The sequence below is a fragment of the Eptatretus burgeri genome, chromosome 8, assembly GCF_056783735.1.
Source record: "Eptatretus burgeri isolate ZD-2024b chromosome 8, Ebu_testis_v1, whole genome shotgun sequence".
Taxonomy (NCBI): Eukaryota; Metazoa; Chordata; class Myxini; order Myxiniformes; family Myxinidae; genus Eptatretus; species Eptatretus burgeri.
Genome location: NC_140968.1, coordinates 29,402,242 through 29,413,262, shown reverse-complemented (window position 1 = coordinate 29,413,262; position 11,021 = coordinate 29,402,242). Strand labels below are relative to the sequence as shown.

Below are 11,021 nucleotides of genomic sequence, written 5' to 3'. Positions count from 1 at the left end.
TCGTTTATCGCCACCGAACCCTGGTCCACAACAATACCTACATATTGGGCTATAACATAAAGAAGCATCCTTGAACAAAAAGACAAACAAGTAAATATCCAATCATGAGAACCGACAAGTCACAAAAATCAAGGTCTGGAAAATTCCCTAATTTGGGGCGGGGGGGGGGGGGTCACGTGGACTAATGGACTAATGTGCTCGCTCCTGATTTCGGTGATTCGGTTCGGGTTGGCACAGGCATGATGGGCCGATTGGCCTTCTGTGTCGAGATTTCCTTCAATATCCACGTGATACATACAGTATGAGCACCTGGCTTTCGATTTTCAATCTTATTTACTTTCTCCTGTAGTTTCTGTGATTTGTTTTCTGAGAAAAGTTATATTTTTTATATTGGATGGAGAGGAAGAGGTGTGGAGGGTGATGGTGAGGGTGATGGTGAGGATGATGGTGAGGATGATGGTGAGGGTGATGGTTAGTTTTTTTTTTAATATGAATAAAATAATAAAAGGTTACTTTTTATCTTTTAACAACCAACATAACCAGCTTCACACAAACATTGAAGAAGACAATGCAACATCACTGCCTGACAAGGAGCAAACCGACACTTCGTGGTCGGATGAAATTCCCCTCAGGTTTCGGACGCACCCAAACGGCTTTAACTCGTCAGAGACGGGAGCAGCAAGCTGTGAGTTTAAATTTAACCAGAGACGATGCGAGCCTACTATTGGCTCTCGCCGTGAAGAGTCGGGATTATTTATTTTTTTTTTTTCAAACCGTTGACGCAGTTTGTTCATTTAAATGACACGTCGAGCCAATCGGCGCGCGGGAAGCCGGAAACACATTTCCGCGCTCGAGAATTGGACCAATGGGAGGGTCGGTGGATTGAAAGGAAGAGCCAATTGGAAGGTCGTGCATGAAACAATCGTTGCGCACGCTGTTTGAATCGGGACTCGTCGCGTGTGCTTGTTTGAGTGTTTGTTTTTGTTAATATGGGTGCTCGAAAAGGCGTCGACGTGTTGGCGGATTCGGACTCGTACTGTATTGGAGACTTGAGTCCGAGGCGATGGAAAATCCTGCGTGAAGAAGCGGGAGAACAGTACAGTGAGCTTCAGCGGCTCGCTGTGGAGTCGCTCGTGCACTCGGGCTTCGAGGGGTACCGCGAGTTCGTGCGGAAGGAGCACGTCCGTGAGTTCCTGAGCGACACCGAGAAAAGCGCCATCCTCTCACGGGTCCGACGAGCGGACGACGACCGAGAGACGCGAAGGTCGCGGCGCGACTCCGCGCTCCCTGCCTCGACCTATTTCCCTGAACAGTCGGACATTGAACCGCCCATGCTCGACCTGGGATGGCCCGATTTGAAGGACGTGTACCGCGGCGTGTCCCGGGTCGACGTTTGCTTTGAGCCCTTCATGGGCGCCGGTCTGGGCAGCTGCCGGCAGGAGATCCGCAAACTCGTCCGCTCGGCCAAGTCGGTAATTCATTCCTTCCTTACGTCCGCCACTGGAGGTGGACCGAGGTTATGTTTTCGTGTGTGTGTGTCTGTCTGTGTGTCCTGTCTGGGAGCAGGATATATCGAAAAGTCATGGATGGAATTTGACCAAACTTGGTGGATAGGTTGGCTGTGTGACGAGGGCTAATTGATTCGATTTTGGTGAAGATCCGGATCCTATAATTTAAATTTTTTAATTAATTATTCCCAAAAATCGATATATACACACACACACACACACACACACACACACACACACACACACACACACACACACACACACACACACACACACACACACACACACACACACACACACACACACACACACACACACACACACACACACACACACACACCATGATGTCTGAAAAGTTGTGGAGGAGTTTTGCCGAAACTTGGTGGATGAGTTTGAGTTTGTTTGTTGACAATATCGAGCTGATTCGATTTTGGTTCAAGTTCGGCTCCAGATCTCGATATCGATGGGATACAAAACGTAAACCGTTCAGCCTGGCCGATGTACGTGCTCTCCAGAGTCCCGTTCTGTCTGAACTTGTCTTGTTTCCTGGAGCCTCTCTCATGTGCCACTCTACTTTATGTAAACTACCACGCCCCTTCTGTTTTGATTCTCGACACTGAGTCGAGTTGATAACCGTGGTGGTGGTGGTGGTGGTGGTGGTGGTGGGGGAGGGATGACGAGAGAGGGATGGGATGGCATGGATTGTTGACATGTGGGGGGATTGATTGATTGATTGATTGATGGATGGATGACATGTTGGGATAGGATGAGGTGGTGGTGGGATGACATCATGACATTGAGGAAGAGGGGATGCGAGGAGATTAAATGGAATATTATATTGTTCCATTTCTTGAAGTGTGAGGTCAGTAGTTGTCATTGAAAACCTTAGCCCTCTGTATTCTTGCAGTAATAGGACTTGTCGACCACTTGTCTTGGGAGCATGTGACCTGTGGTCGTTTTTCTGGTGTAGCCTGGCTGTGTGGATGTTTTTTCTTATTTCCCACTAACCCTAATCGGAGGTGGGGTAAGATTGTGTTGCACTGTGTCCCGAGGGGAAGGCTCTTTAGATGTTCCTGACATTGACATGACCGCTGTAGCGGAGGAAGAAGCTTCAGCCCTCTGCCGATTATCAGGTGATTGGTGGACTTTCCAGCGTGGTGATGTGCCATTGGCTTTGGTGCCCCAGCAGGTTTGTTTTTGTGTTTTTTTTATTTTTTTTTCTGTATCATTGTCAATTGGCCAAAAATGCCTTTGTGCACGAGCGCACACCATTGGCCAACGTCCATCAGGTGCTATGGGAATGCCTTAAGGTCCACGCAATAGAGTTTTTCTGTGGAAAAAAAATCCGACCTGGTGGGTACTGCCCCTAAAAATTCCAGAAAACCATGATTATCATGACTTACCGGCAGGTCGTCTCTGCGCAACTCACTTCGGAGTTGTCAAAGTGAATCCTGCCACCCGAGATGACATGGTGGGTCACGCGATGTATGACGTAATCACATTGCTGTTTTTTGGGGGAGATGGGGCCAATCGAGCGTACAAGGACACCAACAAAAAAAAAACATTTGAAATCTTCATTTCAAGATATTTATGCAAGAAAAACGACTAAGTGTTGAGTGAAGCCACATCATTCATTAAAGCAAACGTGAATTTCTGATTCTGTGAACCTTTTTAAGGGTTTTTGCAAGTTCGTAAAGGTGGGGAGGGTTAGAAGAGTAGGGTTGGGGTTGGGGATTTCTGGGATATAGATTAGCTCTTTGTTTAATTATAATCATTGTCTTCTGTGTTTGGGATTGTTACCACCTGTTGTTGTTCGTCTTTCGGCTGCTCCCGTTCGGGGTCGCTACAGCGGATCATCCGTATGATCCGCATAGTGATTTGGCACATGTTTTACGCCGGATGCCCTTCCTGACGCAACCCTGGTCGCCTCTTACGACACAGGGATAAGGATTGGGTTTCGCCATGATTCCGGGCTGCCCTACACCCTCTCATAGCGCGGCCCAGTGCAGAGCTCCCGTCCTCAAGCGATCCTCCGAGTAGCCGGATTACAGGCGCACGCCACTTCGCCCGGTTGGGATTGTTACCACCTGTCTCATGTAATTTATGCCATCTTCCCCACGTTAATCAATTTTCGGTTCATTGAACTCCTTGAGGGAGATTACCCTAAACTGGAAGGGCGCTCAGTAGAGCGCATACCTCTGATGCGCAACGCCTGATCCATTAGAATATGACGGGCCCAATACATTTTTGAAATGTCATGCTATGCTGTATATCATTTTTGGCCCAATCTCTCTGGTGAAGAATCACTTTAAAAACAAAAATAAAATTCTCGTATTTGCATCTTCACGAAAATCAAATCGATTCGTCCGAATCCGTCAACTTTTGAGATTGTCTGATGGTTTGTGCAGGATGATGGGTGAAAACATCACGTCCTTCTACCTTCGATGGTGGAGGTAATTGTATTAAAAAAAAAAAATTCAAGGTAATCTTTTGTTTAACTAATTGCGCATGTTTAGCCACCTGCGGGAACCGAGGCGCATTACACAACTGTTCTGGTGGCCTGTCTTCCAAATATTAGCTTTAAGCTGGCTATCCACAAGATATTAACTCGCAGCATTTACGGTTCCCTTTTATCTCTTGCAGTTTGGGGTTGTGGCAGAGCAAAGGGAGGGGGATGGTGATGAACATGTGATAATATAAGTTAATCAAATGGAGGGAGTGAAGCTGATATCAGTGTCCAACAGATATTAGTTTTATGTCATCACGTCCTTGATAATTTCTCGTTTTAGTTTGTCCTCTTGATTTTTTTTTTCCCCTTGGACCTCTAACATTGATATTGTTATGGATTTGGAAGCCTTTTGTACACAGACAGGCAGCAGTCCCTGAAGCTCAGTTATTTCGATAAGTATGTGTTTATAGTTAGGGTCCCGTCCTTCTGTCTAATGGGTTAATTTCATGTGTGCGCTGCTAGTTATTTTCCAGTTAGTTTTATGCATCAATTCCCTTCACGTCTTCGCACCATCGACGCCATTGCCCACGTGCGTTCGACCACGGACGTGAGCGGAGGTTTCCTCACCTCAGAGCTCCGACTCCACCCAGGAAAGGAGGGGGTTCCCCTGTCCAATCACGGATGGCCAGCACATCACCCCACGGAACCCTGTCCAATCAGGGCAAAGAGTACCTCAGGACGGACCCCTCCCACCTCACGTGAGGAATGAATAATAGTGGGGGCGATCCGGCTGGCCAAAAAGGAAGAAGCCTCGTCACCTTGTTTGTTCTCGTCTTGCCTGCAAGTGCTCGTCTCGTCTGGTCCATTCTCGTGCTGGCTGGCGTTCGTTGCGTCATTCCCGGTCCCTGGTGCTTGGTGCGGCGACGAAGGTATGGGTTCGAGTCTCCCCCCCCCCCCCGTCCCCCGAACCAGCTAGTCTCCACCAGACCGCACGAGGCGGAAAGGTGCCCGACCGAACTCCTACCCTCAGCTCGCCTTCCCTCCCGAGCTGAAGGGTCCAATAAAGACCCGACTGGGTCCATTTCGTGTGTGTGTGTGTGTGTGTGTGTGTGTGTGTGTGTGTGTGTGTGTGTGTGTGTGTGTGTGTGTGTGTGTGTGTGTGTGTGTGTGTGTGTGTGTGTGTGTGTGTGTGTGTGTGTGTGTGTGTGTGTGTGTGTGTGTGTGTGTGTGTGTGTGTGTGTGTGTGTGTGTGTGTGTGTGGCGCCAGTCTGTTAAGTAGAATTAAGTGCTTTTCGCTCACTGTACATTGCATATCATATTCGTGATTAAGTCTGCTCTGTCTCTCCCCTCCCTATTGTAAATAAATATCTGTTAAATGTTCCAGTTTGTGCCATAAGTTGTCATTGGGACCGGCGCGACTCTGGTAACTCCCGCTCGGTACGCCGGACCCGAGTCGGTACCTGTGACTCGGTTCGGACAGAGTCGGCCGAGGGTGTGGCTTCCCCGGTAGCTAGACGGCGTGAGTACTTGGGTAAATTGGAATAGACAGCTTAGTGGACCCTACCTCACACCGTCAAAATATTGGCGACCATGGTCCTTTAAGTGACCCGTCGACTCCGGGGTGACAACCTTCCAATTCCGGTGTTCGGTGGGAGACGGCCCGACTGCTCCGTCTCGTGGTCGTCCTCGCCACCAATCCCCGGCCCACAACAATATCATGTGCCATTCTTTCAAAACATGTTTGACAGGCAATTGTTGTTTTGGATGTAGGGTGTCTTCATCACTCTGACTCCCAGATGTAATTGTTGCATAATATTCCAAACAAGGGTCACAGGGAAATAAATAATAAACTCTCCACACAATGCCATAAAGTATGTCAGTATTTTTCAGGTATGCGTTACTTAATATGGCAAAAGTGTTGCTCTGGGTATCATTTGCTGACACAGTGTCTTTGCCTAATTGGTTTTGAATGCCGACTAATGCTTCTGCACTTGTCACTGCATAGGTGTATGATTCTAGTTGTGACGATTCCTCCTCCTCCTCCTCCTCCTCCTCACCCCATTACCCCTCCACTTCGACGTCACACAGTGGAAGTCACTCCTTGACTCGTCTAAGGCAAGCGACTTGCTTCTCATGGGCTGCTACCATCTTGTGGAGGTCTTTTAATGGACATCCAGCCGTTTGTTTTTTGTTTTTATTTCCAATTGCTGTAGATGGGCCCCAAAGGAAGCTTTCTTTAAATGACGAATCCTTGTACAAGTGCTTTTCAATGCAACTCCAATTGCAGTGCACTGTATCATTTATATTTTGTTACACCGTGAAGTCCAGCACAGTTTTTGCAAGGGTGATTCAAGGTCAACATGGACTTTTTGTCCATGCCACCTTTTGATGGGAATAATGATAGTAATAATAAATGAAATGGAGGGGACACTTGTGCATCCATCCCATTCACCCTTGCGTATCCATCCCAGGGGACAACAACCCAACGTGATTTTCCTGGTAATGCATGTCTTGTTTTTCAATTACCTGCGAGTTTTTTAAATGGCTGTGAATTGGTGAGAAATCATTGGCATTCCTGCAGGCAATCAACTGCTGTCACTCAGGTGAACATAAAACGTTTTTGTACAGATAATTTTGTAGAATTGTCAGCTTGCTGTGCATGAGAGATTGCAGAATGATAGAATGTCAGTGTTGGAAGTGCAGAGAGGACAATTAATTCTCACTTGAAATTCGATAAGGTGATTGAAAAGTGGGTACCAAGGCAACTTGTATTCATTGCAACACAGTTCTTGGAATGCTAACAGAGTTAGAGAGATTATATATTGAAGATGTGACATGTACTGAGCCCTGGGTCTCATCATTTCACACCAGAGTCGAAGCAAAATGGAGTGCAGACCGCTTATTTAATCGAAAGTAGCAGGTACCTGTGGAAACTCCACATACAGCGGAGTTGTAAAATGTGATTTCAACAATATTGTGCAAAGAACAATTAAATACAATTACCTCTGCCACCAAAGGTGAAGGATGTTGTTTTCACGTCTGTCTGTGTCTCTGTCTGTGTCTCTGTCTGTGTCTCTGTCTGTGTCTCTGTCTGTGTCTCTGTCTGTGTCTCTGTCTGTGTCTCTGTCTGTGTCTCTGTCTGTGTCTCTGTCTGTGTCTCTGTCTGTGTCTCTGTCTCTGTGTCTGTCTCTGTGTCTGTCTCTGTGTCTGTCTCTGTGTCTGTCTCTGTGTCTGTCTCTGTGTCTGTCTCTGTGTCTGTCTCTGTGTCTGTCTCTGTGTCTGTCTCTGTGTCTGTCTCTGTGTCTGTCTCTGTGTCTGTCTCTGTGTCTGTCTCTGTGTCTGTCTCTGTGTCTGTCTCTGTGTCTGTCTCTGTGTCTGTCTCTGTGTCTGTCTCTGTGTCTGTCTCTGTGTCTGTCTCTGTGTCTGTCTCTGTGTCTGTCTCTGTGTCTGTCTCTGTGTCTGTCTCTGTGTCTGTCTCTGTGTCTGTCTCTGTGTCTGTCTCTGTGTCTGTCTCTGTGTCTGTCTCTGTGTCTGTCTCTGTGTCTGTCTCTGTGTCTGTCTCTGTGTCTGTCTCTGTGTCTGTCTCTGTGTCTGTCTCTGTGTCTGTCTCTGTGTCTGTCTCTGTGTCTGTCTCTGTGTCTGTCTCTGTGTCTGTCTCTGTGTCTGTCTCTGTGTCTGTCTCTGTGTCTGTCTCTGTGTCTGTCTCTGTGTCTGTCTCTGTGTCTGTCTCTGTGTCTGTCTCTGTGTCTGTCTCTGTGTCTGTCTCTGTGTCTGTCTCTGTGTCTGTCTCTGTGTCTGTCTCTGTGTCTGTCTCTGTGTCTGTCTCTGTGTCTGTCTCTGTGTCTGTCTCTGTGTCTGTCTCTGTGTCTGTCTCTGTGTCTGTCTCTGTGTCTGTCTCTGTGTCTGTCTCTGTGTCTGTCTCTGTGTCTGTCTCTGTGTCTGTCTCTGTGTCTGTCTCTGTGTCTGTCTCTGTGTCTGTCTCTGTGTCTGTCTCTGTGTCTGTCTCTGTGTCTGTCTCTGTGTCTGTCTCTGTGTCTGTCTCTGTGTCTGTCTCTGTGTCTGTCTCTGTGTCTGTCTCTGTGTCTGTCTCTGTGTCTGTCTCTGTGTCTGTCTCTGTGTCTGTCTCTGTGTCTGTCTCTGTGTCTGTCTCTGTGTCTGTCTCTGTGTCTGTCTCTGTGTCTGTCTCTGTGTCTGTCTCTGTGTCTGTCTCTGTGTCTGTCTCTGTGTCTGTCTCTGTGTCTGTCTCTGTGTCTGTCTCTGTGTCTGTCTCTGTGTCTGTCTCTGTGTCTGTCTCTGTGTCTGGCTCTGTGGCTGTCTCTGTGTCTGTCTCTGTGTCTGTCTCTGGGTCTGTCTCTGTGTCTGTCTCTGGGGCTGTCTCTGTGTCTGCCTCTGGGTCTGGCTCTGTGTCTGTCCCTGGGGCTGGCTCTGGGTCTGTCTCTGTGTCTGTCTCTGTGTCTGTCTCTGTCTCCGTCTCTGTGTCTGTCTCTGGGTCTGTCTCGGGGTCTGTCTCTGTGTCTGTCTCTGTGTCTGTCTCTGTGTCTGTCTCTGTGTCTGTCTCTGTGTCTGTCTCTGTGTCTGTCTCTGTGTCTGTCTCTGTGTCTGTCTCTGTGTCTGTCTCTGTGTCTGTCTCTGTGTCTGTCTCTGTGTCTGTCTCTGTGTCTGTCTCTGTGTCTGTCTCTGTGTCTGTCTCTGTGTCTGTCTCTGTGTCTGTCTCTGTGTCTGTCTCTGTGTCTGTCTCTGTGTCTGTCTCTGTGTCTGTCTCTGTGTCTGTCTCTGTGTCTGTCTGTGTGTCTGTCTCTGTGTCTGTCTCTGTGTCTGTCTCTGTGTCTGTCTCTGTGTCTGTCTCTGTGTCTGTCTCTGTGTCTGTCTCTGTGTCTGTCTCTGTGTCTGTCTCTGTGTCTGTCTCTGTGTCTGTCTCTGTGTCTGTCTCTGTGTCTGTCTCTGTGTCTGTCTCTGTGTCTGTCTCTGTGTCTGTCTCTGTGTCTGTGTCTCTGTGTCTGTGTCTCTGTGTCTGTGTCTGTCTCTGTGTCTGTCTCTGTGTCTGTGTCTGTCTCTGTGTCTGTCTCTGTGTCTGTGTCTCTGTGTCTGTGTCTGTCTCTGTGTCTGTCTCTGTGTCTCTGTGTGTCTGTGTCTGTCTCTGTCTGTGTCTCTGTGTGTCTGTGTCTCTGTGTCTGTCTCTGTCTGTGTCTCTGTGTGTCTGTGTCTCTGTGTCTGTCTCTGTCTGTGTGTCTGTGTCTCTGTGTCTGTCTGTGTCTCTGTGTCTGTCTGTGTCTCTGTGTCTGTCTGTGTCTCTGTGTCTGTCTGTGTCTCTGTGTCTGTCTGTGTCTCTGTGTCTGTCTGTGTCTCTGTGTCTGTCTGTGTCTCTGTGTCTGTCTGTGTCTCTGTGTCTGTCTGTGTCTCTGTGTCTGTCTGTGTCTCTGTGTCTCTGTGTCTGTCTGTGTCTCTGTGTCTGTCTGTGTCTCTGTGTCTCTCTGTGTCTCTGTGTCTCTGTGTCTGTCTGTGTCTCTGTGTCTGTCTGTGTCTGTCTCTGTGTCTGTCTGTGTCTCTGTGTCTGTCTGTGTCTGTCTGTGTCTGTCTGTGTCTGTCTGTGTCTGTCTGTGTCTGTCTGTGTCTCTGTGTCTGTCTGTGTCTGTCTGTGTCTGTCTGTGTCTGTCTGTGTCTGTCTGTGTCTCTGTGTCTGTCTGTGTCTCTGTGTCTGTCTGTGTCTCTGTGTCTGTCTGTGTCTCTGTGTCTGTCTGTGTCTCTGTGTCTGTCTGTGTCTCTGTGTCTGTCTGTGTCTCTGTGTCTGTCTGTGTCTCTGTGTCTGTCTGTGTCTCTGTGTCTGTCTGTGTCTCTGTGTCTGTCTGTGTCTCTGTGTCTGTCTGTGTCTCTCTGAGTCTCTGTGTCTGTCTGTGTCTCTGAGTCTGTCTGTGTCTCTCTGTGTCTCTGTGTCTGTCTGAGTCTCTGAGTCTGTCTGTGTCTCTGTGTCTGTCTGTGTCTCTGTGTCTGTCTGTGTCTCTGTGTCTGTCTGTGTCTCTGTGTCTGTCTGTGTCTCTGTGTCTGTCTGTGTCTCTGTGTCTGTCTGTGTCTCTGTGTCTGTCTGTGTCTGTCTGTGTCTCTGTGTCTGTCTGTGTCTCTGTGTCTGTCTGTGTCTCTGTGTCTGTCTGTGTCTCTGTGTCTGTCTGTGTCTCTGTGTCTGTCTGTGTCTCTGTGTCTGTCTGTGTCTCTGTGTCTGTGTCTCTGTGTCTGTCTGTGTCTCTGTGTCTCTGTGTCTCTGTGTCTCTGTGTCTCTGTGTCTCTGTGTCTCTGTGTCTGTGTGTCTGTCTGTCTTGACAGGATATCTCAAAGTTGCGGACAGGTCGGTGTGTGACAAGGACTAACTGATTAGATTTTGGTGAATATCCGACTACTAGAATTTTTAAAGTGATTCTTCACCATTGAGAGATAGGGCTAAAAACGATATATTGTTGTGGTGCCGGGTTTGGTGGTGAGGACAACCGCTAGATGGGGCAGTTGTTAGGCCGTCTCCCACCGGACTCCCGGAATTGAAGGTCGTGGCTCCGGATAACTCCGAAGCTGACTGGTCGCTTAATCGACAGTGGTCGCCAATATTTCGACGGCGTGGGGTAGGGTTTATTTGTCTATTCCAATTTACCTAAGTACCCGTGCCGTCGAACTACCGGGGAAGCCACACCCTCGGCAGGCTTCGTCCGAACTGAGTCGCTGTAACCGAGCGGGAATTACCAAAACCTGCCGGTCCAAATAGCAATTTACGGCACAAGTGGCCTCACTAATTCTCAAGCCCGAACCATACTGGGTCAATGAAAGAAAACGCAGACAACGAACTGGAACATTTTAACATTTATTTATTTGCAATAGGGAGAAAAACACAGAGCAGACTTGATCACGAATATAAATGCAGGCAAATGTACAATGGCAATCACTTAACAGTTTTACTTAGACTGGCGACACACACACACACACACACACACACACACACACACACACACACACACACACACACACACACACACACACACACACACACACACACACACACACACACACACACACACACACACACA

The 11,021-nt window shown here is 48.1% G+C and overlaps 1 protein-coding gene across 1 annotated transcript in view; it reads left to right on the top strand.

The window, feature by feature from the left end:
- The first annotated feature begins 912 nt into the window (after window positions 1–912).
- Window positions 913–11,021, top strand: part of LOC147021425 (protein FAM83D-B-like) — a 71,877-nt gene continuing 61,768 nt past the window's right edge. Inside the window, exon 1 of the mRNA XM_085891343.1 lies at window positions 913–1,472. Coding sequence (XP_085747469.1) covers window positions 990–1,472 — 483 coding nt within the window. The 5' untranslated portion in view covers window positions 913–989. The remainder of the gene's footprint in view (window positions 1,473–11,021) is intronic.